The following is a 27,179-nucleotide window of genomic DNA, read 5'->3' on the forward strand; positions in this document are numbered from 1 at the left end:
TTGTGAACCTCATGGCAATGAGTGTCAACAGCAAAGCGCCGAGGTTCTTCAGTCGGCGCAGAGATTGCCGAGCAGAGGGGCTGGATGCTCTGGTGGAGGCTTGGCTGACGAACGGCTTGCTGTAGATCTTTCCACCTTGGCCTCTGGTGGGCAGAGTTCTTCTTTAGATTGCCCGGTATGCAGGCCTCATGATTCTTGTGGTTCCGGACTGGCCCAGGCACCTGTGGTATGCAGAGGGGTATGCTGCCCCTCTCACCCAATCTTCTGACTCAGGGTTTCATTCCAATGTTTGATCCGGGCCCCTTTTGCTTATGTCTTGGCTCTTAAAAGGGAACACTTAAGTAAGAGTAGGTTATTCGGAGAAGGTGATAACCTCTTGGGTTCTCGAGACTTTCCACCTCTCGGACTTAGGTGCATGGTTGGCATCTCTTTGAGGAGTGGTGTTCCACACGTGGCGTGGTTCCCCTTTCCACTTCTTTGCCTCATATCTTGGAGTTTCTGCAGGATGGCCTGGAGCATGGCCTTGCCTGGTCCTTTCTTAGGGTTCAGATTGTGGCTTTGTCGTTTTTTGTGGTCTGTTGCATGGTTGGCGTTTGGCCTCTTCTCCGGATTTTGTTTGTTTCTTGCGGGCAGCAAAATTGCTACGCCCTCTAGTTTGTCTGTCTGTACCGGCCTGGGATCTCAATCTGATTCTTTCCGTGCTTGTTCATCCACTTTTTGAGCCTCTCAGTTCCTGCATATTGAAGGACCTTACTCTTAAGGCAGTCTTCCTGATGGCCATTACTTCTATGAGACATGTTTCCAAACTATAGGCCTTGTATTTTAGGCCACCATTCCTGGAGTTTTCTAAGGAGCGGGTCGTGCTGCAGCCAGTTCCCTCCTTTATTCTGAAGATGGCCACGTCAACCAGTCCATGGTCCTCCCGATCTTGGGTATTTGAGAGGGCTCTTTGGTGCAGTGGTAGTTGCACAAATTGGGTGCAAGTCCTGGGTCCGCTTATGTTCAGCGGACCCAGGACTTCCGTCAGTCGGATCGTCTTTTTTTTTCTTCTCACGGGTCCTCGTACGGGGAACGGTGCTTCCAAGGCTACCATTGCACATTGGATCAAGGAGGTTATTGCTTCAGAGTATCTTCTTCAAAAGAAACCTATTATGGATTTTCTCAAAGCTCATTCCACTTGGGTTAGGCGGTCTCTTGGGCTGAGTGTTCGCTTGTGCCTCTGATGGATATTTGTACAGCTGCGGTTTGGTCTTCTCTCCATTCCTTTGTTCACCACTACTGTGTGGACATACAGGCGCATCAGGACACAGTGTTCGGTGGAACATATTCTTGTGGCGGCCCTTCGGGGGCAAGATGAGCAAAACATTCTCGCAAGCCGAGCAGTGACTCAATATGCGAGTCCCCATCCCCGAGAACCGGCATCACCACCCAAGAACCGGCATTACACCCCCCACCTACCCAAACCCTTACCGTGATCGGGCACTGGCACACAGCACTAACCCATAGGACATGCCGGTGCCGAAAGACCCTGCCGCTGATCTCTGCTGGGCCTTGAGCATCTCATTAGAATCTCAGAGAGAAAGGGAGCCAGAAGGCCTTGAGCATGCACAGGTGCTCAAGGCCCAGCAGAGATCAGCGGCAGACGGCAGGGTCTTTCGGCATCTGCACGTCCTGTGGGTTGGTGCTGCGTGCTGGTGCCCGATCGCGGTAAGGGTTTTTTTTGGGGGGGTGATGCCGGTTCTCGGGGGTGGGGTGGGCAAAGCCGGTTCCCAGGGGTGGGGTGAAAGCATGCCAGTGGCCTCGGGGGTGGGGGGGTATTTTGGGGATGTGGTGGGGTGGGATAGAAGCACACTAGTGGCCTCGAGGGGGAGGGGTGTCTTTTTGGGATGTGGAACGAATCATCCGAGTTTCCCTTACTTTCTATGGGGAAACTTGCTTTGATATGCAAGCATTTTGTTTTATGAGAATGCTTCTGGAACAAATTATGCTCGCAAACCAAGGTATTTGTATTTTGGCTCAACTAGCTCCACTGGAGTACTTTGAATTGGAAAAATGTAATACGCCATCAGGCACACCTGCCATAGGCCTCAAGGGCATCCATCACTTCTACTTGATTATTTAAAATATTGTTTGTGCATCAGTTGGTGCCACTACCCATGCTTTGCCTCAATGCTAAACCAATTATGTATGCCACTTTTTCTCGGCAGTGATGTGCTTAAGTGGTGTGTAACCGTAGGTGTCAATTTATAGAATTGTCTCTATTAAGTGTTCCTATGTAATCTAGACAAAGTAAACGTTTAATTTTATTCAAGAAAATTTACTAGCATTTCTATATTAAACTTCATCCTGTAATTAAAGAAAAAAACACTTAGAAACAAATTACATTTTGTTCTCGCTTTTTTATAGTTTTCTTCGTTCCATGACGGCTTTGTTGGATCCTATTCAAATAGAGGAAAGAGAGAGAAGGCGACAAAAACAATTAGAACATCAGGTTAGGCTGTGTTTTTAACCCTCTGCCATTTTAATCCACAGTTAAAATGGAAAATAAACAAATTTGGCTCTATTTTCCATGTGCATATTTACTTTTGCATGTCTTTACCCAATAAACTTTGGAACTTATTATACAAAAAAACCCCCAAACAATTAAAAAAATCCCCTAAACAAACAGATTTAAAGTTACTACAGTAGTTACTATGCAATAACTGGAAGACCTTAGTCTCCTGCCTCCAGCGCTGCCAACTTCCAAAATGGTAGCAACTTCTAACTAGTGGTGCATCCCAGTGCACTGTTAGGAGTCAGGTGCCACTGGTTTTTTTATGGCAATGCTGGAGTTGGGAACACTAAGGTTTTGCAGTTACCGCATGGTAATTGTCAGAATTAACACTTGCCCCTTCATTCTGAAACTTAGCATCAAGTGAGCACATAGTTTATAGAAACATCTATTTGTGTAAGTACCAAGCCTTATTCTACAACATACAAGTCAAATTTGTTTAGCACATAACTTTGAGGGGGCATAAATATGGGCAGTGTGTGGGCGGGCCATAGGCATGTTGCCTAGAAAACAGAGTTCCAATTAACTGCCCTTCAGTTACCTGACATTCTGGATTGTCGGATAACCAGGGCTCTGCGCCTCCCTCCCAAACAGGATTAGAACTTCCTCCATCGCCCTTCCTTTCTGCTGAACAGCAGCAGCCGCTGTTGCTCCCCCCTTCCAAAGCCCCTTCCCCTCACACACTTTTAGCCCCCCCCCCCTTTGAGCTTTCCTTACAAATCCTAGTGGTTTAGTGGTATAGTCTGGACAGGACTTATTCCCGGTTACTCTTGCTCATGCTGGCTCTGCTTTCAAAATGGCTGCCACAAGCTTTAGGGTAGCAGCTTCAGTCACAACCATAGTCAAAGCAAAAACAAATTGAACCTGATAGCCAGACAACTGAAACAACAATCAACATGTACATTTACCTACAGAAAGTGTAGGTTTGGATAACTATGTATCCACTTGCAAATTTAAAAAAAAAAAAGAATGCACAAAATATTTCAATTTAAATAAACACTGTGCATAAATATCGAAGAAAATATTTTGGGAATTGTTCTGATTGACTATTTCTGGGAAAAGGTGACTACGTCACCAGACACAAACAAACAAAAAAAAAAAGAGGTTTTAATGAATTCTATTAGAGCAAACAATTTGTAATACAATAGTCCAAACCCCATCCTTTTATGTGAAAAAAATAAAAAAGTTACAGAATTCGAAATGCAACTTTTCCAGACTGCTTATGGACTTGTGACATGAAAAATCGGCCATTTGTCATCATTTTGGATCCACTACTTTAATCACATTCTCCTAGTGACTGTTACATATATTTTTTACTTATTGCATGTGTGTGTGGTGAAGAAATTTCCAGTTGCAATATAGAAATGCATCATTTATCCCCTGAGTTAAAAATGAATGCATACTATTCATGTGGTTTACTCCTGACTAACTTCGCTCTTACTTCCTGTTTAATATGGTGCCTTGGACTTAAAAAATTATGATAGTATGAACTTTTTTTTATTCACATCTACTTATATTGTACTGCTTGTTACAAATAGTACAGAAAATGAAACCTTTTTCTTTTCTTCTAAATTTTATTTCTAGAAAGCCATAGCTGCACAGGTAGAGGAGAAACGCAGGCAAAAGCAGCTGGAGGAGGAAAGGAAACAGAAGGAAGAGCAGGAGGAGGAACAGCGCATGATGCTAGAACGAGAGCAAATGCAGAAACAGTTTGAAGAAGAAATGTTAAAACAAAAGCAAAAGGAAGTATGTGCCTATTTATGTTCTTGTAGCACAGAATTCTGTTAATCTAGTTTTCTTCAAGACTAATAAGATTCTGTGCAAGTGATAACATTTTACAGGAGATGATCACACCTGGCTAATTGATATGAATTTTGAGACCACATAATGTATCACAGCATCTAAGAATTTCTTTTTAGCATATAGTCCAGCTTTCGAAAATGTACTCATCTGCTCACCAAGGGTAATTTTTTTTTATTTTTGTTTTTAATTATTCTTCTTCTAATGCAGTAGGTGTGTCATTCTGGAGAGTAGGGTATTCTCCCTTTGCTCATGAGCCATGCAGAAGAAATGCATTACAGATTTTTCAACTTCTTCTCCTGCAACCAAGGACTCTTCTGTCCCCTCAATACACGAGCTGGAAGGTGTCTTTTCTGATCTGCTCTGTATATTTCTTTATTATTTTTCATGGTTTTTGTGGCTATTGGTGTATCAGAACTAACCAGTGTATGGCAGAACTCCTGCCTACATTTTCGGTGCCTAGGGTCAAGTCAGAATCATGGCCAGCAGCACATAGGGATGCCAAAGTCCTGCACCGCCCCCTAACCACGCCCCCTTCTGGGCTTCGGCGTCACTTTGCGCTGCTAGCTGTCAGGCAGATAGGCGCCATGGAGGTCGCTTAACGGTGGCTATTTTTTTGTTGTTGTTAATCACCTTTTAATTGATTTTAAACAATGTGGTCAATTACCATGTCGCTTATTACCAATTAAAGCAATTAAGTTAGGCGGCAGTAGGATGCCTACCACTGCCTTAACTTTTGGCGGCATGACAAGAATCTGGCCCTAAGTGCCTTTTCAGCTTTCATTAAAAATTTGTTACATTTGAATTCTCTTATAAAAAAGGTTGCGGGGTCTTATAAAGAAATAATTAGAATTACTTTAATAAGAGAGAATACATTTAATATTTTTCTTTAGCGTCCATTCTGCTGTATTGTTAGACAAACATTTTGGTAAATACATACAACTGTTTGCCATGACTATAAGGTTGAGGATGTGATTAAAATTTCTCACAAATATTCACTAGTTTAAAATTGAAACACTTTCAGTAAAGCTGTTTTTTTTTTTGTTGTTGTTGTTTAGACAGTCTCAAACAGCGGTCTCAGTTTAGATTCTCTTGTAATTTATTTTTGGTCACTTATTCATAATCTCTCATTCTTTTTAATGAAAGGAAGTCCTGACTCTAAAGAAAAGGGAAATTTATCAGAGTATTGAAAGAGCTCAGGAACAAGCACAAAGGCTTAAAAGGGAGCAACGGATGCAAGCATTAGCTAAAAAAGGACATGACATTTCAAAATTGCAGAGAAATATAGATGGTAAGGATCACATTTCTTATAAGCCTGCAATCTACTTTTAATGTATATAGCTTGACTGATCACAGAGTACTAAGAGTGATAATTATTATATGCTATGACTGTAACACACCTTTATTTGCCCATTATTGAACAACAATAATATACTATATGAGTATTACAGTAAACACATCTTCATGTCACTTAGATCCATTTGAGGCCAGAATTTACGGTAGATATCCTGCAAACAGGATGGTTGGATAGGCTGGAGTGAGCTTGGACGGCAACTTCAGCATTTGGAATCTAGGACAAAACCAGGTGGACTTTACAGTCTATGACCCAGAAATATCAAAAAAGAGACAACTTAATTTAATCATGTATTTGTAATGGATATAACTAATGGGCAGACTGGATGGACCGTTCAGGTCTTTATCTACCGTCATTTACTATGTTACTGTAATACACTTCAATATTAGATACTTTGGTATGCAAAACACTTCATTACTATGTGAATTGAATTTTGCAATGAGCAAGCTAATGCTGGATTTTACTAAATGGCACTAGAGGTTTTAGCGCGGGCCAGTAAGGTAAATTCTCTGACACTCATAGGAATTCTTTGAGCGTCGGAGCATCTACCTCACCGGCCCACACTAAAAAACCTCTAGTACTGTTTAGTAAAAGGAGCCCTAAGTTATTACTAGAAAAGTTGGCATTTAGCCTGGCTCACAGCATCTTAACGGGGCTAAATAGTAAGAGCTTGTTTCTATAAATGGCGTCTAGTAGGGCATAACTTATAGGCACCAGTTGGCACAGTTGTCAATCAAGCGCATGGTGCCATTTATAGAATCACACCTAGTGGCGCTTAAGTGGGCATAGGCGTCCTAGTAGTATGTGCCGTTATTAGGCTAGGGTTTTCCTGGCCTAATTTACTGGTGCCTAACACAGATGCCTAAGTCAACCACGCCTACGTTTTAGGTAGGCATTGTTAGGCACCAGTAGGCACCACGCAGTGTTCACGCAAAAGTTAAATAATTGATTTTTATATTCTTTAGCACTCTCCAGACCAGTAGAGGTTAACTTTACGAATGGGTATATATCTAATCATGACCAGCAGGTGGAGACTGAAAACAAAACTTTGGGACAGTATATCCTAGCCCCTCCTCTCTATTTCCCTCAGTCTTCTTTCAGTCTCCAGCAGGTGTTGAGTGATCTGTACCCATCTCTCTTGGTAGGGCTGTTGGAATTTGTTTAGGGGTTTATTGTCCCTGTTTTTAGCCGGACGGAGCTTGGACGGACTCTGTTTGGGGGTTCGTCCGACCTCGGGGGTGTCAAACCCGGCGGGTCACGAGCGGGGTCCCTCCCCCCACTTCCTCCACCTCCCCATATTTTTTTAGAGGAGCCTCAGCAGTAAGCCTTGCCCCCTAAATCAAGCAAGGCATATTGCTTCGAGAGCCTGTGGAGTCTGTTCTGTAAAAAAAAAAAAAAAAATAAATCCTGAGGTAGTGCTGGTCTGAAGGGTTGTTTCCCTTTAAGAAAACTGTATTTTACTGTATTTTTTCATGTAACCAGCACTTTTTTATAGCTAGGTCGCGTATGGAGCAATTGTGCCCTTCTCCGGGGGAGTAGGCCACAATTTTAGTCCAGCCGCGAGGCACTCGCGGCCGGCCTGAACTCGGCGGTTTGGGTCGGTGAGGTGGTGGAGCTCCGTCGGCAGCGGCTGCAGGCGCCCAGAGCTCCCCGCCGATGGTGCCTCGCGAGTCGGCTTGGAGCAGTGGGGAAGCCCGGTCTTCCACAACCGCCCACGGAGGGATTCCCCGAAGGATTCCCTCTCAGCTGATTTTTTGACAGCTGATGCCGGCTTGCCTGCTTTAGCGGCTGAGACTATTCAGGTTTCTCAGCCGCTTCAGGCTATGGAGGGAGCTTTTTTGGCGGGAAAACCGCCATCTTCTCTGTCTGGCCCCTCCATTTTGTCTTCCACCTCAGGTGACCTTCCCCCTGTTTTGACTATGCAGGGGCAGGTTTCTGCTGGGTCCCCTGCTGTGGCAGGGAGTCCCTTGGGACCCTCGGGGGGTTTTTCCCCTGATTTTTTCTTTTCATTATGCAAAGCCTATTTTCAGGCGGCTGGGGGTCCCGGTTGCGCCCAGGGGGTCTCGGGGGGTGGGGTTTCCTCCGCGCTCCCTGCGGCTTTGCCTCTCTCGTCTGACGTGACGTCCCCTCCGCCGCCTCTCTTGTCCAAGCGTCCGCGGGTGTCGTGGGACGAGGATTTGTGGTCGGAGGAACGTGTCGGTCTGGAGGAGGACCTGGACCCTTCTGAGGATTTCCAGGACCCTCTGGAGGGGACGGAAGCTGGCGGCGGGTTGTCGGGTTTCCCGTTCTCCAGTGACGAGGCGTCCGTGGTGCGCCTTTTTCAGAGAGATGAGCTGCCTGACCTTATTCAACAGGTTTCTTCGGCTTTGCGTTTTGAGGACGCGCCGCCGGAGACTCCGCGTGTGGGGGACCCTCTGTTACGAGGGATCCGGTCCGTTTCCCGCTCTTTTCCTATGCATCAGGATATTCGGGATATTATTCTTGAGCAGTGGAAAACGCCGGAGACGCCGTTTCGGCTGGCGCGCAGCATGGCTCGCCTGTATCCCATTCCTGAAGGGGATCGGGCTACGTTAGCTTCGCCAGTCGTGGATGCGGTGGTCTCGGCTATTTCCAAGCGGCATACCGTGCCTGTTGAGGGCGGTTCTGCCTTGCGGGACTCTGAGGAGCGCAAATTGGAGACCATCCTTAAGCAAAATTTTCAAGTCTCTGCCTTTGGGGTCCAGGCGGCTATTTGTGGGGGACTGGTCGCTCGCGCCGTGTTTCGGTGGGCGGAGCGGGTCTTGGATCGAGAGTCTGACGACTGGTCTCTGGTGGATCAGGAGGTAGCGAAGATTGAGATGGCTGCCTCATTCCTCTCGGATGCTCTGTATGACTTGGTGCGGATCTCGGCTAAGTCCATGGCTTTTGGCGTGGCCGCAAGGCGTGTGTTGTGGCTGCGCGCTTGGGCGGCGGATGCTGCGTCCAAAGCTAAGCTTACTAAATTTCCCTTTCGGGGGTCGTTTTTATTTGGAGAGGACTTGGATAAGTTGATTCAGACTCTGTCGGACTCGAAAGTTCCCCGTTTGCCGGAGGACCGTGCCCGCCCGGCGTCTCGGGGTGGTGCGGCCCGGGGGCGTTTGCGGGAATTTCGCAAGTATCGCCCTGGGCGTGGGGCTGCTTCTTTCCAGTCTCCGGGGTTTTCCCGGGGTCGGTTCTTCCAGCGCATGCAGCCCTTTCGGGGGGCCCGTCGGGGGGCAGGGAATCCCTCCGCCGGTTCCCCCGCTTCCCGTCCTGCACAATGACGCCTTGCCGGCGCCCCCCTTGGTTCCGGTGGGGGCCCGGCTGCGCGACTTTTTTCCCAAATGGGCCGAGATCACGTCCGATCAGTGGGTCCTGGAGGTGGTGCGGGACGGTTATGCCCTGGAGTTCGCCCGCTCTCTGCCGGATTTTTTCCTCGCTTCTCCATGTCAGACTCCTGGGAAGACGCTGGCGTTTCGCCAGACCCTTCAGCGCTTGCTAGATCTCAGGGCAGTAGTTCCGGTGCCCCCCCCGGAGTGGGGCACGGGCAGGTACTCCATTTACTTTGTGGTGCCCAAGAAGGAGGGGACTTTTCGGCCCATCCTCGATTTGAAAGGGGTCAACAGGGCTCTCAAGGTTCCCTCTTTCCGTATGGAAACGCTGCGGGCGGTCTTTCTGGCGGTTCAGCCGGGGGAGTTTCTCACTTCTCTCGATCTGACGGAGGCCTACTTGCATGTTCCTATTCGGGCCTCTCATCAGCGTTTCCTGCGCTTTGCGATCTTGGGTCGGCACTATCAGTTCTGTGCGCTTCCCTTTGGGCTGGCCACGGCTCCCTGGACGTTCACCAAGGTGATGGTGGTCGTCGCGGCAGCCTTGCGGTCGGAGGGCATCCTGGTACACCCCTACCTGGACGACTGGTTAATTCGGGCCAAGTCGTTGCAGGAAAGCTCCCGGGTTACGGCTCGGGTGGTGGAGTTTTCTCCGGTCGCTGGGCTGGGTGGTCAACCTTTCCAAGAGTCGGTTGGTTCCGGCTCAGCGTCTGGAGTACCTCGGGGTGCTGTTCGACACCTCCTTGGGGAAGGTCTTCCTCCCAGAGGCCCGGGTGAGCAAATTGCAGTCTCAGATTCGCCTGCTTTTGGCGTCCCGGTGTCCTCGGGCGCGAGATTTCCTCCAGGTCCTGGGGTCGATGGCGGCGTCCCTGGACGTGGTGAGGTGGGCGCGGGCCCACATGCGTCCTCTCCAGTATGCTCTGCTCCGGAGGTGGTCTCCCCAGAGGCACGGGATGGATGTTCCGGTTCCCCTGCGAGGCTTGGCGCGCTGCAGTCTGCGTTGGTGGCTCCGGACCCCTCACCTAGTTCAGGGGGTGGGTCTGGATCTTCCGCAGTGGACGGTGCTCCTTACGGATGCGAGTCTCCTGGGTTGGGGGGCCCAGTGCCTGGGTCACTCAGCTCAGGGAACCTGGTCCACGGAGGAGGCCTCCTGGTCGATCAACGTGTTGGAGACCAGGGCGGTCCGGCTGGCGCTGTTGGCTTTCCACTCCCTTTTGTTGGGCAAGTCGGTCAGAGTCCTGTCGGACAATGCCACGGCGGTGGCTTATGTCAATCGTCAGGGGGGCACCAAGAGCACTCTGGTGGCGCAGGAGGCGGCTCGGCTCATGGTTTGGGCGGAGTCGCATCTTCTGGACCTCTCGGCCTCTCACATTGCCGGGGTAGAAAACGTTCAGGCGGACTTCCTCAGTCGTCACTTCTTGGATCCGGGAGAGTGGTGTCTCGGCGCCGAGGCGTTTCAGTTGCTAGTGCGTGCTTGGGGGCAGCCCCTGATGGATCTGTTGGCTACAAGTGGCAACGCCAAAGTACCCCGCTTCTTCAGTCGTCGCAGGGACGGTCTGGCCGAGGGTCTGGATGCTCTGGTCCAACCGTGGCCAACGGAGGGGCTGTTGTATGTGTTCCCTCCTTGGCCATTAGTGGGCAGAGTACTGCTTCGCGTTGTTCGCCATCCGGGGCTGGTGGTTTTGGTGGCTCCGGATTGGCCTCGTCGTCCGTGGTATGCGGATCTGGTGAGGCATCTGGTGGCGGATCCTCTTCCTCTGCCTCTCGGGTGCGATCTTCTGACGCAGGGTCCCATTCCCATGTTCGACCCGTCTCCCTTTTGTCTTACGGCTTGGCTCTTGAAAGGGGCCGCCTGAGTAAGAAGGGATATTCCGACAAGGTGATCTCTACACTTTTGGGGTCCCGGAGGCTTTCTACCTCTCGGGCTTATGTACGGGTTTGGCGTCTTTTTGAGGAATGGTGCCGAGCGCGGGGAGTGGTCTCCTTTCGCGCTTCTCTACCTAACATTCTAGAGTTTTTGCAGGATGGCCTGGATAGGGGCCTGGCCTGGTCTTCTCTTCGGGTTCATCTGGCGGCCCTGTCGGCTTTTCGGGGGCTGGTGACAGGTCAGCGTTTGTCAGCCATTCCTGATGTGATTCGCTTTCTTAGGGCGGCCAAGTTGCTCAGGCCTCCCATAAGGCCCTCGGTTCCCTCTTGGGATCTCAATCTGGTTCTCTCTGTTCTAGTGCGCCCTCCTTTCGAGCCGTTGGATGGCTGTTCGTTGAAGGACCTTACGCTGAAGTCGGTCTTTTTGGTGGCCATTACTTCCGCTAGACGGGTGTCGGAGCTACAGGCTTTTTCTTGTAGGGCTCCCTTCCTGGAGTTTTCGAAGGAGCGGGTTGTTTTGCGGCCTGTTCCTTCCTTTCTGCCGAAGGTAGTTTCTCCTTTTCATGTCAATCAATCGGTGGTCCTCCCGGTCTTGGGTAGTCGGGAGGGTTCTTCTGAGCAACGACAGCTGCGCAAGTTGGATGTCGGTCGGGTCCTCCATGCTTATGTGCAGCGGACCCGGGAGTTTCGGAGCTCCGATCATCTCTTTGTGCTTCTGGCGGGTCCTCGGCGGGGGGGCTGGCGCTTCTAAGGCTACTATTGCGCGCTGGATCAAGGAGATGATTGCTTCCGCTTATCTTCTGAGTCAGAAGCCGGTTCCGGAGTTTCTCAAGGCTCATTCCACTAGGGGTCAGGCGGCTTCTTGGGCTGAGTCGTCGCTTGTGCCTCCGGTGGATATTTGTAAGGCTGCGGTTTGGTCCTCCTTGCATTCTTTTGTTCGGCATTATCGGGTAGATGTTCAGGCGCGTCGGGACGCGGTGTTCGGTGAACGTGTACTGGTATCGGCCCTTCGGGGGTCCCGCCCGTGAGGGGACTGCTTTGGTACGTCCCATTCGTAAAGTTAACCTCTACTGGTCTGGAGAGTGCTAAAGAAGGAGAAATTAGGTTCTTACCTGCTAATTTACTTTCTTTTAGCTTCTCCAGACCAGTAGAGGTCCCCACCCTGTCTGTTGTTGTTGTTGTTGGGGCTGTTGCGCGGGCAGTTTTTGGTTTTTGCTGCGGGTTCTAGTATTTTTCTAGGGCCGGGGAGTATTGAAGAACAGCGGCTGTGGCTCGGCTGGCTTAGCTGGCGAGCTGTGGGGACCTTCTTCCTTCGGGAATTTCTCCTCTGCATTTTCCAACAGCATTTTTGGGTATGTTATTTGTTACTCCTTTCGGAGTATTGTTTTTTCTCTCTGTTGTTTTCCAGTTCTTGGTCCTGCTTGGCTATTCGGCAGACTGAGGGAAATAGAGAGGAGGGGCTAGGATATACTGTCCCAAAGTTTTGTTTTCAGTCTCCACCTGCTGGTCATGATTAGATATATACCCATTCGTAAAGTTAACCTCTACTGGTCTGGAGAAGCTAAAAGAAAGTAAATTAGCAGGTAAGAACCTAATTTCTCCTTTTTTTACAGTGGTTTGTAATAGCGTGGTTTTTGACCAGACCATTTAAAAACAATTACCGTATTTTTCGCACTATAAGAAGCACCTGACCATAAGACGCACCCTAGATTTAGAGGAGGAAAACAAGACATAAAACATTCAGAACCAAATTGTGTACTAATATATACCAGGCTCTGCACCCAACCCCCTTCACTCCCTGCCAGGCTCTGCACCCAATCCCACACTCCTTTCCAGGCTCTGCACCCTGTACCCCTCTGGTGATCTAGTGGTAGGCCAGAACAGGGTACAGGGCAGGTCTAGTGGCACAGAGCAGGTCTAAGTGGTAGGCAGTTCCAGCCCCCCTCCACCAGCACCTTTACATTCTGGTGATGCGAGCTTTCCGCGCTTCTGCCCCTCCCTTGCTGGACAGCTGCCTCCTCATTATCTCGGGACCAGCGGCACACAAGGTAGGAGTGAGCTTTTCGCGCTCCAGCCAGGACCTGCGCCACTTCCTGAATGGCTGCTGTCAGTTCTCATGGGAGGGGGGTTGTTTAAAAAATTGTTATTTGCAACATAAGACACACAGACATTTCCACCCACTTCTTGGGGGAAAGAAGTGCATCTTATGGAGCAAAAAATATGGTAAGTTTTGCATGGAATTCAGTTAGTTATTCCTAAACCTAGGTGTCATTTATAGAATTTTCCCCTAATTGCTCATCCAAAATAGTTAGTGAGAAATGCTGCTTTCAATCAAGTTCACAAATAATGTTATTGACATTGCCCAGGAGCATTAAGCTGTATCTTAGAGGTCAGACACTAATTACTAATCTCCTCCTTCCCCTAAAGCCACTCCTTCTAAAGCCCCACTCATAATCACCCCTCCCAATCATACCTCCCCTTTTCAGAAGACCCTATGGACCTACCTTTTATTTATTTGGATTTAGCTCATACCTTTTTTTTTTTAGTAATAGTTCAAACTGAGTTACATTCAGGTACTTTTTTGAGAAATCCCTGGGCATAGCGGATACAGAGCAGGAGCGATCCCTAATTCTTCCTGCCTTTTCCAGTACTGTAAAAAAAGCTGATTTTCTGTATAGAAAAGGCCTTTCATAGTGGTGTGTGTTTATTTATCTGCATGTTTATAGTTGTACTTGTAAGACTGCATGTAGGTGGTCTCAGACGCATATTTTGGGCTGAGAAAGATAAATCTTTGCCTTTAATCATTTATTATCATTTGTTAACTGTTCTTACTGAGCACAAATCAAAGTAGTTTACATAACAAAAATTAAGGATATGGAAAGGATCTCCAAATTATAAAATAGGAAAGTAAAAGCCACACACATAGGGAAGAGAAACGGCATGGGTCAGTGGGAATAGTCAGAAGGCTAATGGGGAAGATTAAATAGATGAGTCTTAAGTGATGTACAATAGTCAAAACAAAGGGTATGTAGAAAAGAATTCCAAAAAAAAAAGGTAAGACAAAAAAGAATGCAGTATTCAGAGTTGATTTCCATTGGGCCTGCGATGGGGATGGAAGGACGAGACAGTGATTATTCAATGTATGGAGGCAATGGACTGGAATGTAAGGAATGATAAGCGAGGCTAGATGAAATGACGTACCATCGTGAATGGCTTTAAAAGTGAGATGAAGTATTTTAAAATGGTGTCAGGTCAAAAGCGCGCTGGGATAAAGGCGCGCCCAGACAATTGAGCGCAGCGCGCGCCGCCGCTCTAAATTACTGTTTTTAGCGCTCCGATGGGGGGACGTGGGGGGGGGAACCCCCCCACTTTACTTAATAGACATCGCGCCGCGTTGTGGGGGGGTGTGGGAGGTTGTAACCCCCCACATTTTACTGAAAACTTCACTTTTTCCCTGCTTTTAGGGAAAAAGTTCAGTGTACAGTAAAATGTGGAGGGTTACAACCCCCCAAACCCCCCATAACGCCGGCGCGATGTCTATTAAGTAAACTGGGGGGGTTCCCCCCCCACGTCCCCACGTCGGAGCCCCTAAAAACTGTAATTTAGAGTGGCGTGGCGGTGCGCGCTGCGCTCAATTGTCAGCGCGCGCTTTTGTCTTTCGTGCCGTTGTCTATGAACCTTTTAAAATGGATCCTATAGGGGACCAGGAGCCAATGTAATGTTTTTAGTAAATGAGTTGTGGCCACTGTATTTTATAGAGTTTGAAGGTGCTTTAAACTTAATTTGCAGAATTCCGCATAAACAACTTAGCAATAGCCATAGCTTGAGTTTATGTAGGCATAAAAAAGAAGCCTGGGAGTTGAGAGAGTTTAAATTTGAACAATTTTTTTTTATTAACAGACAGCAAACAAACAACAAAGAATACACAGCATCCACAAGAAAAGCAATATACTGAGCAAAAACCCCACAACAATGCCTCCAACACCCAGAACCCAGATAATACTCCCTCCCCCCCAAAGGAAGGAAAACCTACAACAGAAAATCCTAAGAACAAATGGCATTAGAGGGTAGGACTCTTAACCCCCCCCCAGTGCAAAAACCAGAATAAACTCTCCAGCAGTAGAACCCCTCCTCCCAAGTCAACCCTTGACCCCAGACATCATATACTAACATAGTAACATAGTAGATGACATTAGATAAAGACCCGAATGGTCCATCCAGTCTGTCCAACCTGATTCAATTTAAATTTTTTAATTTTTTCTTCTTAGCTATTTCTGGGCAAGAAACCAAAGCTTTACCCTGTACTGTGTTTGGGTTCCAACTGCCGAAATCTCTGTTAAGACTTACTCCAGCCCATCTACACCCTCCCAGCCATTGAAGCCCTCCCCAGCCCATCCTCCACCAAACGGCCATATACAGACACAGACCGTGCAAGTCTGCCCAGTACTGGCCTTAGTTCAATATTTAATCTTATTTTCTGATTCTAGATCCTTTGTGTTCATCCCACGCTTCTTTGAACTCATTCACAGTTTTACTCTCCACCACCTCTCTCGGGAGCGCATTCCAGGCATCCACCACCCTCTCCGTAAAGTAGAATTTCCTAACATTGCCGGTATCCCTACAAAATCACAACATATGATGCCCCGTTCCCCCCAGCCTTCACTCCCAATAACAAAGAAGAAAGAAGGATAGAAAAAAAAGAGAAGAAAAGAAAAAAAGGAGGGGAGGAGAGGGGAAACCTGAGTTTACAAAGAGAACAGAAGCTTGATTTTACAACAGAGGAGATCTGTTTATTGACAGCTATTTGACAGATGAGACTGTCATGATTGGACAGTAAAAAAAGCAATAGGTATGAGAAAAGGAGGGGTTAAAGAACCCGTAACTTAGCAGGCTACTGTTGTTTTCAGGATTAAGTGCAAGGCGATGGGTTTGTAACCATCCAGCAAATTCACTGAGATGATTTTGAAGAAGTAGGAGATCTGGAGAGGTTGGATTAGTGTAGTGAATTAAAAGAATGTCATCTCTATTGTAGTAAGAGCTGATAGTATGGGTTTGATTGAACTGGGTACAAGCACTCATTTATACTAATTTCAGAGCTGGTGTAAATGTGTGTGTTGGCATTTACATGCTATTTATGCTGGTACTGGGGTCACCTTTTATAATGGCACCTAGACATTTATGTTGCCATGATAAGATACAATAGGCTCAAAATAAGACGCTTCACTATGTGGACATAGATATCCTCATAAAATTACCCTCCACCCACCCCCACATGTGTCTCAAAATGCAGTCCTTCAATGTTAAGCACTGACAGCTCTACACCAATATCTTGGTAGCTAAAATGCTTCATACATATTACATGTGTGATTATTAAACCATTGCTATGACATCAGTTTGTTTACATCAGTTTTATAAAATGTAGTTTTTTTGTGTATGTTTTAAGGCGACACCACCCTATGGAACTACAATCGAGCACCCAGTAGTCTATCGGATTTAAATCCTGATGATAGTCACTGTGAAATCGGTGATAAAACAAACCAGGAAATGAAGGTACCGATTGTTCCTCGGAAGGAGACCGCTGTTCAGACAGGTATAAGTTCTAGAAGTTCATTCTTTTAATAGATAGCATATTTAACAAGCCAACAACTTTTAAAGACTGAAGTCAAGATGTTATTGTTGACCTACATAAGTATTAATGGTGAAATTCTATAAGAGGTACCTAAAGTTGGGCACATAACTTAATTAATAAATTGGCTTCAATAATGAGCTCAGAGTTGAAAAAACAAAAATTGAATTGGAAGATAGTGCCTATCATAGGCACAATTCTAATAAAGATAGGCGTGTTTAGGGGTGGAGAAAGACTTAGGCGCCGCTAGGGATGATTCTCTAAAGCAGTGTTTTTCAACCTTTTTACACCTATGGACCGGCAGAAATAAAAGAATTATTCTGTGGACCGGTATCGGTCCGTGGACCGGCAGTTGAAAAACACTGGGCTTAGTCGTGGGCCAGACCCACCCCCATAATAGTACTAATTGCACCTTGCACGTCCCGTGCCTCATCTGGAAGCCTTCCCTCTGACGTTGCAACGTCAGAGAGAAGGCTTCCGGTTCAGGCGCAGGATGCCCGTGGCTTTGTGCACTTAATCAGTTAGGAAGAGGGAGCTGGCTCGAAAATAACGCTACATTGATCGCACCGTGGACCGGCAGTTGAAGAACACTGGGCTAAGTTGTGGGCCAGACCCCGCCCATCTCTACCCAATCTCCATCCCAGATCCCGCCCCATAATAGTACTAATTGCACCTTGCACATCCTGTGCCTCATCTGGAAGCCTTCCCTCTGATGTTGCAACGTCAAAGGCTTCCGGTTCAGGCACAGGATACCCATAGGAGCCACTGCCCATGGCTTTGTGCACTGAATCAGTTAGGAAGAGGGAGCTGGCTCGAAAATAACACTACATTGATCGCACTGTGGACCGGCAGTTGAAGAACACTGTTTTGGTCCTGATGCACGTGCTGGCTCTGTGGACCGGCAGGAAATTTCTGTGGACCGGCACTGGTCCGTGGACTGGTGGTTGAAGAACACTGTTCTAAAGGACTTGGGCATCTATAATGTAGGCCTTTAAAACCCTGGCCTACATTACAGGTGCCAAAGTTGTAAGTTAGGTGCAATTCTGTAATGGGTGCCTAAGTGTGATTGACATGCAATAGGTGCCTAACTTTAAGAGCCTATCTTTTTTTAGATGCCAGTTATAGAATCTGACCCTAAATGACTCCAGGGTTTCTTGGAATAACATGATAGATGGCAGATAAAGACTCCCATCTATGTGCCTTCCAAGGTGCTTAAGGTGTAAATACTGCTCTTTGCAAGCTCTACCCCCTTCCCCCACCCTTCATGCCTTATAAATAAATACAAGTCCACACTATCAGGCTCAAGTGTTTCAGACCTCCTTTAGAATAAAGCAATAGATAACTAACTAAAAGGAGTCTTTAGACTTAAGACATTTAATATTCAGGCTAATAGACCTCAGAAGTACCATACTGTATGTCTATAAGCTTTGAAGATCATACAGACTCAATTGGCACCCATGGTCGTCATAGGCCTCTATAATACTTTTTTTTCTTTTTTTATATAGATACTTTAAATATCAAAATATATACTCATCTTCATCTACGCGGGTGGGGGTAGGCACACAGACATAGACTATGTTTCGGGGCGCCTAAAAATGTTAAAACAAAGTCCCGACTAGGATCCAAGTTTTGGCGACGATATTGCTTTCCTCAGGGGATAGAATACATAAAAAGATAAACATTTAGATAAATACATATTATGAACAATAAATGCTTTTATACACTTAAAAAAAGTGTGCATAATATATGAAAGGAGTCTGTCATAGGAGAAAACACCCTCCAGGGATTCAAGACAAAGTTAGACAAGTTTCTGGTGAACCGGAACATACACAGGTAGGGCTAAACTCAATTAGGGCACTGGTCTTTGACCAGAGGGCCGCTGCGTGAGCGGACTGCTGGCCACGATGGACCACTGGTCTGACCCAGCAGCGGCAATTCTTATGTTCTTATAACAGGAACAAATTACCAGTGTGATTTGATGAAAAAGATATGTTGTAATAAATGCTTACCAACAAAGTACAGCAAACAGGACAATAAACCAATAGATAAAAAGAGAAATGACCAATAAAAAAATTTGGGGGATTATAATAGTGAATTGATACTGTTAATGATTGAATTAACGCTTAGGAAGCTTGAATATAAACAATGTATCATCAGCACACATTTACTTAAATTGATATGATTAATAAATCATTGAGCACTTAACACTGTGTGTTTAAAGAAAAACAAATAAATGATTTAAAAACAGACCAAAGCAGATATGTTAAAAAATTAATTCATGAATCATTAAAAAAAATCTCTATTGGTTTAATATGATTCAGGATGCCGTATTTAAGAGTTTGAAATTAGCTGTTAATTTGCTTGTTCAGGAAAATATGTAACCCAGAAAACTTTCTTTTAGATGACACTGGTATAAAGAATGCCATCGGTTCTGAAGCATATCTTAGGCCTTGTATAGAAGGAGAAAACATAGATCGTAGTTCTCCAGATGTTTCTATAGAATTTAAGGAACAGTTGAACAATAAAAGACATAAAAAAGAAACAAAATTGCTAGCTACAGAAGATATTTCAACAAATGGGAATAAAGGAAGTTTCGGTGACCCATTTAACCAGTTTTCAAAAACAGAGAACCAAGTGAAAAATGAGGAAAAAACTGGGAAACGCCCTGACTGGAACACAAATAGACCAAGCAAAAAGTATATACCAGCATCAAACAAGTACCCTAAAGAGCTGCAAAGACAGAGGCAAGAAAGTCAAGCTAAGAGACAAATGGAACTACTTCAGCTGGTAGAAAGAAATACTTCAAGAAACAGACAGCGTAAAAAAGACCTTTCACCTCAGAGGTCTCCGACAAATCATGGGGATACAAAAGAAAGACATAAACTTCCCAAGGTAATAGTGTGATCTAGAATAACCTCACTTCTGCACTAATGGGTTTGTATATTATTTTCCCTCTTTATTCATGAAATTTTGAAATTCCATGAACAGTACATCATACTATTAGTCCACAGGAGCCCACCCTAATCTTTCTGCTGTGTACATGCTGATCTGTTATAGCCTTCTGTTTTATTTGGGGTGGGGGAAGAAGGGGAGAAATCCTAAATGGAAAAAAAAAATAACAATCATAAGAATATAGATACTAAAAACCATACAAATCCAGGCGTATAACAAATTGTTTTAAATTCATTCATCGCCCCCTTTTACAAAACTGCATTAGGCTTTTTTTTATCACCAGCCATGGCAGTTTTAGCTCTGACGCTTATCTAATCTAGTCTTCGATTTATATACCGGGTCATCTCCCAGCAGAGCTCGACTCGGTTTACAAGTAATTAAAGACCAGCAAAAAAGCAAACAAGAGCATAGGAGAAAATAAGTGTTGTAGGGCAATCCATTTGTTTAATCTTTAGGTAAACTGTTCAAGTATTGTGTAAATAATAAGGTTTTTAGAACTTTACGAAATTGTTGTAACTGACCTATCAATCTGACAGAATCAGGAAGCCCATTCCCCATTTCTACCAATTTATAAGCAAAAGATTGACTAGGTTTAATTCCTCTGAAGGACGGGAACAGTAGTTTATATCGCTGTGTATTCCTCGAATGGCAAGATCTAAGGGTATTGAAATCAGCTCATTGGTTGCCAATTCCATACTGCATCATATATAAAATAGCTATCCTTTCATTCAAAACTCAAACCACTGAAGAACCGGCCTTTATCCATAAACTTCACATTCCATAAGAGCTCTAAGATCCTTTTCTCAGCATCTGCTTCATACGCCATCCTTGAAAATTATTAGCACACGTCGGGCTATCTCATTCGCAATCACGGCCCCTCCAATATGGAATTCCCTACCTCTTCATATTAGGGCAGAAAAAAAACTTAGATAAGCTCAAGGGAAATCTAAAGACTTACCTTTTCCAAGATGCATTCAACTGTTAAATAGATTAGGTTACAGCCAGAATGATTTCATAATCCTCTATCTTCTCCATCGTGGTTTACCTTTCATGTATTATTTACTGTTAATTTGTAGTTCTCCCTATTTTCCTATTATTTCTAGTTGGTCAAGATTTGTTATGCGAGTACTTAGTCGTTTATTGTCGCCCCCCTTTTTAATTACAAATTGTAAAACGTTTAGAAGTTTTGATTTGCGTTTTATCAAAATTTTTAATAAACTTGAAAGGGACCAAAGGACCAAATATTCCTTAGAGAAGCTTAAAAATGACGCAGGCGCATTTACACTGGATCCTAAAACAGATTGGGAGCTAATACTGCCACGGCCAGTAATAAAATAAAACCTAATGTAGCTTCGTAAAAGGGGGGGGGGGGGGTCAATTTTTAATCATAACATTTTGAGTGGCATTTTGGAAAGGACATACAAAGCTAGCAAACTGTGCATCACCCTTGTGAGATGGACTAAGGAGATGAGGATTATCAACTATCTAGCTTTTTTCAGAAGTCATCAGAATTTTTTCATTAATGTCCGCAAGGTAGAATGCTAGGTAATGGGCATGTTTTGTTTTTTAAAACTTCTTGTTCTGCCCCCTTAGCCATGGAAGCAGGCTGTTTTGTTGCACACACACACACTTGCATGCAAAGGGGAGAGATTGTAAAGAACTCCATGAGTCATGTTCTGCATGCTTTTTCCACTTGTCTTAACCAAGATTGATTACAAAGTGAATACAGGTATCGGCATGTTAATTTGGTGCCAGTGTACTGCAATGCAGATGGCCTAAATATAGTTCTTAGGTTAGGTAGTCTGTTTGCCAGGCCAGCTGAGAATGTGAATGCTGTGGAGGCAGCATTCCCAGCCCTTACAGGCTGTGACCACACAACAGTTAAGAACATAAGAATAAATGAAGTCATGCTGTGTCGGACTGAGATGGATTGGAAACTAGTATTCTGTCTCCAAGTGGACAACTACCCAGCAGATTCCAAAAAAGTAGATCTGTTCCCATAGTAAATTCTGAGGACAAACAATAGCTCTCCCAAGTTTGCCTGGCTTATAATTTTGCATGGACTTTTTCTTCAAGAACTTGTCCAATCCTCTCTTGAATCCCGTTATGTTGTTGACCTTGACCACATCTTCCAGTAACAGATTCCGCAGCTTAATTACGCTCTGCGTGAAAAATAATTTCTACGATTTGGACAGATGGCCAAATTCTATAAATGGCACAGAGTGGCGCCTACATTTTAGATTCTGCTCGGTGCGGTTGCCAATAAAAAAAAATGGCACCGTTTATAGAATCACACCTAGCGGCAGCTAAGTGGACTTAAGCTTCACTAGGCATCCTAGACATAGATGCCGCTCCATTAGGCCAGCTTTTCACTTGGCTAATTTGGTAGCATTTTATAATGGACATCTAACGAAGCTTAAGTCAACTAAGCCTATTCTCCACCCATTACCATACCTGCTTTTTAATTTTGCTTTTTAATATAGGCATTGTTAGGTTTCCCTAGGCATCGGAAGGTGCCTCCACTTAGGTGTCAATAGGTGTCCTAAGAGTTTGGCGCCAAACTCTTCAAAATTAATTTTTCTTTTGATTAGCTGAAAACCTGTGTGGTCAATTACCATTCTGGCTAATCAGTTAAAAAATTAAGTTTGGTGTGGATCCTTGAACTTAGGCGTTGCTAGGTGACCATGATTAGGGTGCCTAGTGGCACCTAAATAGGGCACCATTTATAGAGCTGTCTATTGAATCTGGCCGATAGTGTTTGCAATTTTATAGTTTCAGAGGAATCTTTCATATATTGCTTCTGGCCAAGGATTATTATTGTAATGATTTGTAAGAGAATATAAAATAGGGGAAAATCATTGATAATAATGAATAAAGGCTCATGGCATTTTGACCTAATAGAGGCTCTCTCCAATTTGTACTTGAAACCAGGGGAAACTGCTAGGCAAGAAACATAATGATAAAAACTAGAAATAAGTGAGCATTATAAATTTAATTTTATATTAATTACTAGATAAACATTTATGAAAAAATGTCTTTGTGACCTTTTTTGTTCTAGGATGAAGAGAATTCTCAAAAATATGATTATAACCAAAGGTAGGTCTTGCAGAAAATAGTTTTCTTCTAGTCCATTTTCATTATTTTTCTTGACAAGTTTAACCTCCTGGATTACTTTGAAAGCTCTGTAGCAAATTCAGGAACATTAAACTTTGTTTGATTTGGAATATATTAAATATTAAGCAGAACTGGAATTATTTTATTAATGACCAAAAAGTTCTAGGCAATATGCACTAGTACGACTATAGAGCCATACCATACCATACCATACCATACAGTTTCTTATATTCTGCAGTTTTCTGCTAGGAATCATTGCAGTTTACAATTTAGTTACAGGTCATACAGTTTTCAGATCTTAGGTAGGTTTCAAGGGATTATATAGAGAAAAGATATATCTTTAGCATTTTCCTGAAACTATAGTAGGTGGGGAATTGTTGTAGGTTCAGTGGCAGCTATTCTAGACTTTGGGTCCTTGGTAAGCGAAGGAAGACTCAAATAGCTTTTTTCATTGAACTGGTTTGGGAGAAGGGTATGCCAGTTAAGGCAATGCATCGTTCTAGAGGTGTAAGAGGAATACATGAGCTTAATATCTGATATTTGTCCGTTGGAGTTCTCTCCATATATTGCCTTGTAAACCATGCAAGCGATCTTAAATTGAACTCTTTTTTTTTTTTTTTTTCATTGGTAGCCAGTGCAGATTTAGAAAGTTAGACAGTTGTTTATTAACACAGATTTCCAATAGTTTGGTAGGCCAAGGTAACCCAGCCTCTGGTCTAAAGTATTTGACTTTAGTTAGATCCAATCTCAGTGTCTTAAGTATAGAGGTCAGAGCAATGGCTGATAATATTTTGGGTTAAGTACCTTTTTTGAAGCATATGCTGATGACGTCTGTTAACCATGATAGAAAACCAGGGGGAGAGTATTCTAGTAGATTGGCAGGGCAGATATCCTTCAGTAAGATTGATATTTCTTGTGAGGTGACAGCAGAGAATTCCTTCCAGCATCAGTCTGCTGATATTCCTTCTTTTTTTGCTGTCATATACTATTATATACATTAGGGCTAGCCTGAAAACCTAATTGGCCTGGTGTTCCTCCAGGACAGGGTTGGGAACCACTGGTATAGGGGACTAAATAGTTCTAAGCAATACCAAATAGAGCAGGGGTCCCCACATGAAAAGCTGCACTGAATTATCCTGCCTCCCACCAACTATGTATGGGCAAAAGTATCCACATCAAAATAGGTGTGAAGTAAGGTTAACGCAGTGGTTCACAAACCTAGTCTTGGAGGCACCCCAGCCAGTCAGGTTTATAGGATATCCACAATGAATAGTGCTCAAAAATTGGAGCTCATTGATATTCTATAATGGACACTTAAAGATAAGAACCAAAATTTGAGCTCTGGGACTTAACGCCTGCTAAAACCAGGTGCAATTCCAGGCGCCCAATTTGTGCATACATCCCCTATCCCCTATTCTATAACACGGCATGCAAATTTTAGGAACACCCCTGACCTGCCTATGTACTTCCAAACCTTTATGGACACAGGTGTGATAGTCCTACTATACCCAAAACAAAAAAATCATCCTGTGTTAAGTATTGATGGTACCACCAATCACACAAACATGACTGAAAACAGTAATAAATAATAAGACAAAGTGGAGAAAAACAGACCTCAATATTTTGGCTCTAGGACACATAAGGCATCCATTAGAACACGTGTCATCATAGGTCTGTGAAAAAACTTCACATAACAAAAATAGAAAAACAATCACACCGTTTCTTCTTCTCTTTTTCAGTATATATTAATCTTTTATATTCGGGGTGCAAAAAAAGAAGGGGGTCTGTGAAACCACTTTCGCAGCAGCAATAACAAACAAGTTCATATAAACTCTGCTCCCAAGAATGACAAATTAATTCACTTATCTCAAACGGTTGCGCTCAAACTACTGGAACAGGCTCCCAAACCATTTCCCAACAAGAGAGCTCCTGTTTCGCCACTTCAACGGGCTACTTTAAGGGATTTGGCGGGTTTTCTTCCATACAATGCCACCGTGCAGCAAAATCTTGCTTTCAAAAATGGCTGCCCATGTACTTGGCCATGGCCATGATCCTTTTGCATTGCTCGCTATGGGATTTGGGAGCACATGGTTATAGAATGACATATAGCAAGTTGTGTGTGCAAATTCAAATGGATGCCAATTAACAGTCAATTAGTTGCACTAATTGCCTCGTTAGCCAATTTAGATGGGTGCACCTAATTTCAGGTACCATATATAGAATCTGGGGGATAATGTGTAGATAGATGTGTCTGCCTAGTTTATGGAACTGCCTTTTTTGTGCTTTAGCCTGGTGGGGTAGGCTTTGCCAGCGTGCCCTGATTGAACATAAGAACATAACATAAGAATAACCTTACTGGGTCAGACCAAAGGTCCATCAGGCCCAGTAGCCCTTTCTCACAGTGGCCAATCCAGGTCACTAGTACCTGTCCAAAACTCAAAGAGTAGCAACATTCCATGCTACCGATCCAGGGCAAGCAATAGCTTGCCCCATGTCTTTCTCAATAACAGACTATTGACTTTTCCTCCAGGAAATGGTTCAAACCCTTCTTAAAAGCAGCTACGCTATCCGCTTTGACAACAACCTCTGGCAACGCGTTCCAGAGCTTAACTATTCTTTGAGTGAAAAAAAATTTCCTCCTATTGGGTTTAAAAGTATTTCCCTGTAAATTCATCAGATGGAGTCGGTCCAGAGGAAGGCTAAGGCATATGGGGACAGACTTAAAGATCTCAATCTGTATACTTTGGAGGAAAGGCGGGAGAGGGGAGATATGATGGAGACATTTAAATACCTATATAATGTAAATGCACATGAGTCAAGTCTCTTTCATTTGAAAAGAAACTCTGCAATGAGAGGGCATAGGATGAAGTTAAGAGGTGATAGGCTCTGGAATAATCTAAGGAAATACTTTTTTACAGAAAGCGTGGTAGATGCATGGAATAGTCTCCCAGAAGAGGTGGTGGAAACTGAGACTGTGTTTGAATTCAAAAAGGCCTGGGATACGCAAGTGAGATCTCTCAGAGAGAGAAAGAGATAATGGTTACTGCAGATGGGCAGATTAGATGGGCCATTTGGCCTTTATCTGCCATCATATTTCTGTGTTTCTATGTCCCCTAGTCTTTGTAATTTTTGCCGGAGTGAAAAATCGATCCACTCGTAGTCATTCTATTCCACTCAGGATTTTGTTGACTTCAGTCATATCTCCCCTTAGCCTTCTCTCTTCCAAGCTGAAGAGCCCTAACCTTTTTAGTCTTTCCTTATACTTAAGGAATTCCATCCCCTTTGTCTTCTTGATCGCTCTTCTTTGATCCTTTTCTAGTGTTGCAATATCTTTCTTGAGATAAGGAGACCTGAATTGAATGAAATACTCCAGGTGAGGTCGCATCATGGAGTGATACAGAAGCATTATAACATTCTTAGTCTTGTTAACCATCCCTTTTTAATAATTCCTAGCATTCTGTTTGCTTTTTTGGCCGCCGCCACACATTGGGTGGAAGGTTTCAGCGTATTGTCTACAATGACACCCAGATCCTTTTCTTGGGTGCTAACCCCTAAAGTGGACTCTAGAATTCGGTAACTGTGATTTGGGTTTTTCTTCCCAATGTGCATCACTTTGCATTTGTCCACATGGACATCCAGTCTTCCAATTTCCTAAAGTCTGCCTGCAGTTTTTCACAATCTGTATGCGTTTTAACAACTTTGAACAGTTTAGTGCCATTTGCAAATTTAATCACCTCACTCGTCGTTCCAATTTCCAGATCATTTATAAATAAGTTAAATAGTACCGGTCCCAGTACAGACCCCTGTGGCATGCCACTGTTTACTCTCCTCTACTGAGAAAAATGACCATTTAACCCTACCCTCTGCTTTCTATCCAATAACAAATTCCTAATCCACAACTGAACTTTGCCACCTATCCCATGACACTTTAATTTTCTCAGGAGCCTCTCATGAGGAACTTTGTCATAAGATTACCGAAAATCTAGATATACTACATCAACCGGCTCACCTTTATCCACATGTTTATTCACACCTTCAAAGAAGTCAAGCAAATTTGTGAGGCAAGATCTCCCTCAGCTGAACCCATGCTGACTCCATCTCATTAAATCATGCTTGACCGAAGCAAAGAATTATTTCAGTCTTTCCGCTATGGCCGTATCCTTCCTGAGCGCCCCTTTCGCTCCTTGATCATCCAACGGTCCCATAGATTCCCTCACAGGTTTTCTGCTTCTGATGCACCTAAAAAAATTGCTATGAGTTTTTGCCTCTTTTGCAAGTTTCTCTTCATATTCTTTCTTAGCTGTCTTTATCAATGCTTTGTATCTAACTTGCCAGTGCTTGTGTTTCTTCTTTCGGATCCTTTTTCCATTCTTTAAAGGATGTTTTTTTGGCTCTAATAGCCTCTTTCACTTCACCTTTTAACCACGCCGGCTCTCGTTTCCTCTTCTTTCCACCTTTGCTGATACATGGAATATATATGGGCTGGGCTTCCTCAATAGTATTTTTAAGTAACATCCACACCTGGTTTACAGTCCTAACCTTTGCATCTGATCCTTTTAGCTTCGTTTTAACCATTTTCCTCATTTTATC

At 44.4% G+C, this 27,179-nt stretch overlaps 1 protein-coding gene across 5 annotated transcripts in view; it reads left to right on the forward strand.

Annotated features, from left to right (window-relative positions):
- The window catches only part of CCDC66 (coiled-coil domain containing 66), a 93,909-nt gene that overhangs the window by 37,539 nt on the left and 29,191 nt on the right, over positions 1-27,179 (forward strand). For all 5 annotated transcript variants that reach the window (XR_004537356.1, XM_033926262.1, XM_033926259.1 and 2 more), the window contains 6 exons: positions 2,407-2,491; positions 4,136-4,297; positions 5,498-5,642; positions 16,341-16,487; positions 18,925-19,415; positions 22,534-22,571. Coding sequence is in view for 4 of the 5 variants with exons in the window: in XM_033926262.1 (XP_033782153.1) it covers positions 2,407-2,491; positions 4,136-4,297; positions 5,498-5,642; positions 16,341-16,487; positions 18,925-19,415; positions 22,534-22,571 (1,068 nt within the window). In the remaining variant the exon portion in view is untranslated. The remainder of the gene's footprint in view (positions 1-2,406; positions 2,492-4,135; positions 4,298-5,497; positions 5,643-16,340; positions 16,488-18,924; positions 19,416-22,533; positions 22,572-27,179) is intronic.

This window comes from Geotrypetes seraphini, chromosome 17, assembly GCF_902459505.1.
Source record: "Geotrypetes seraphini chromosome 17, aGeoSer1.1, whole genome shotgun sequence".
NCBI lineage: Eukaryota > Metazoa > Chordata > Amphibia > Gymnophiona > Dermophiidae > Geotrypetes > Geotrypetes seraphini.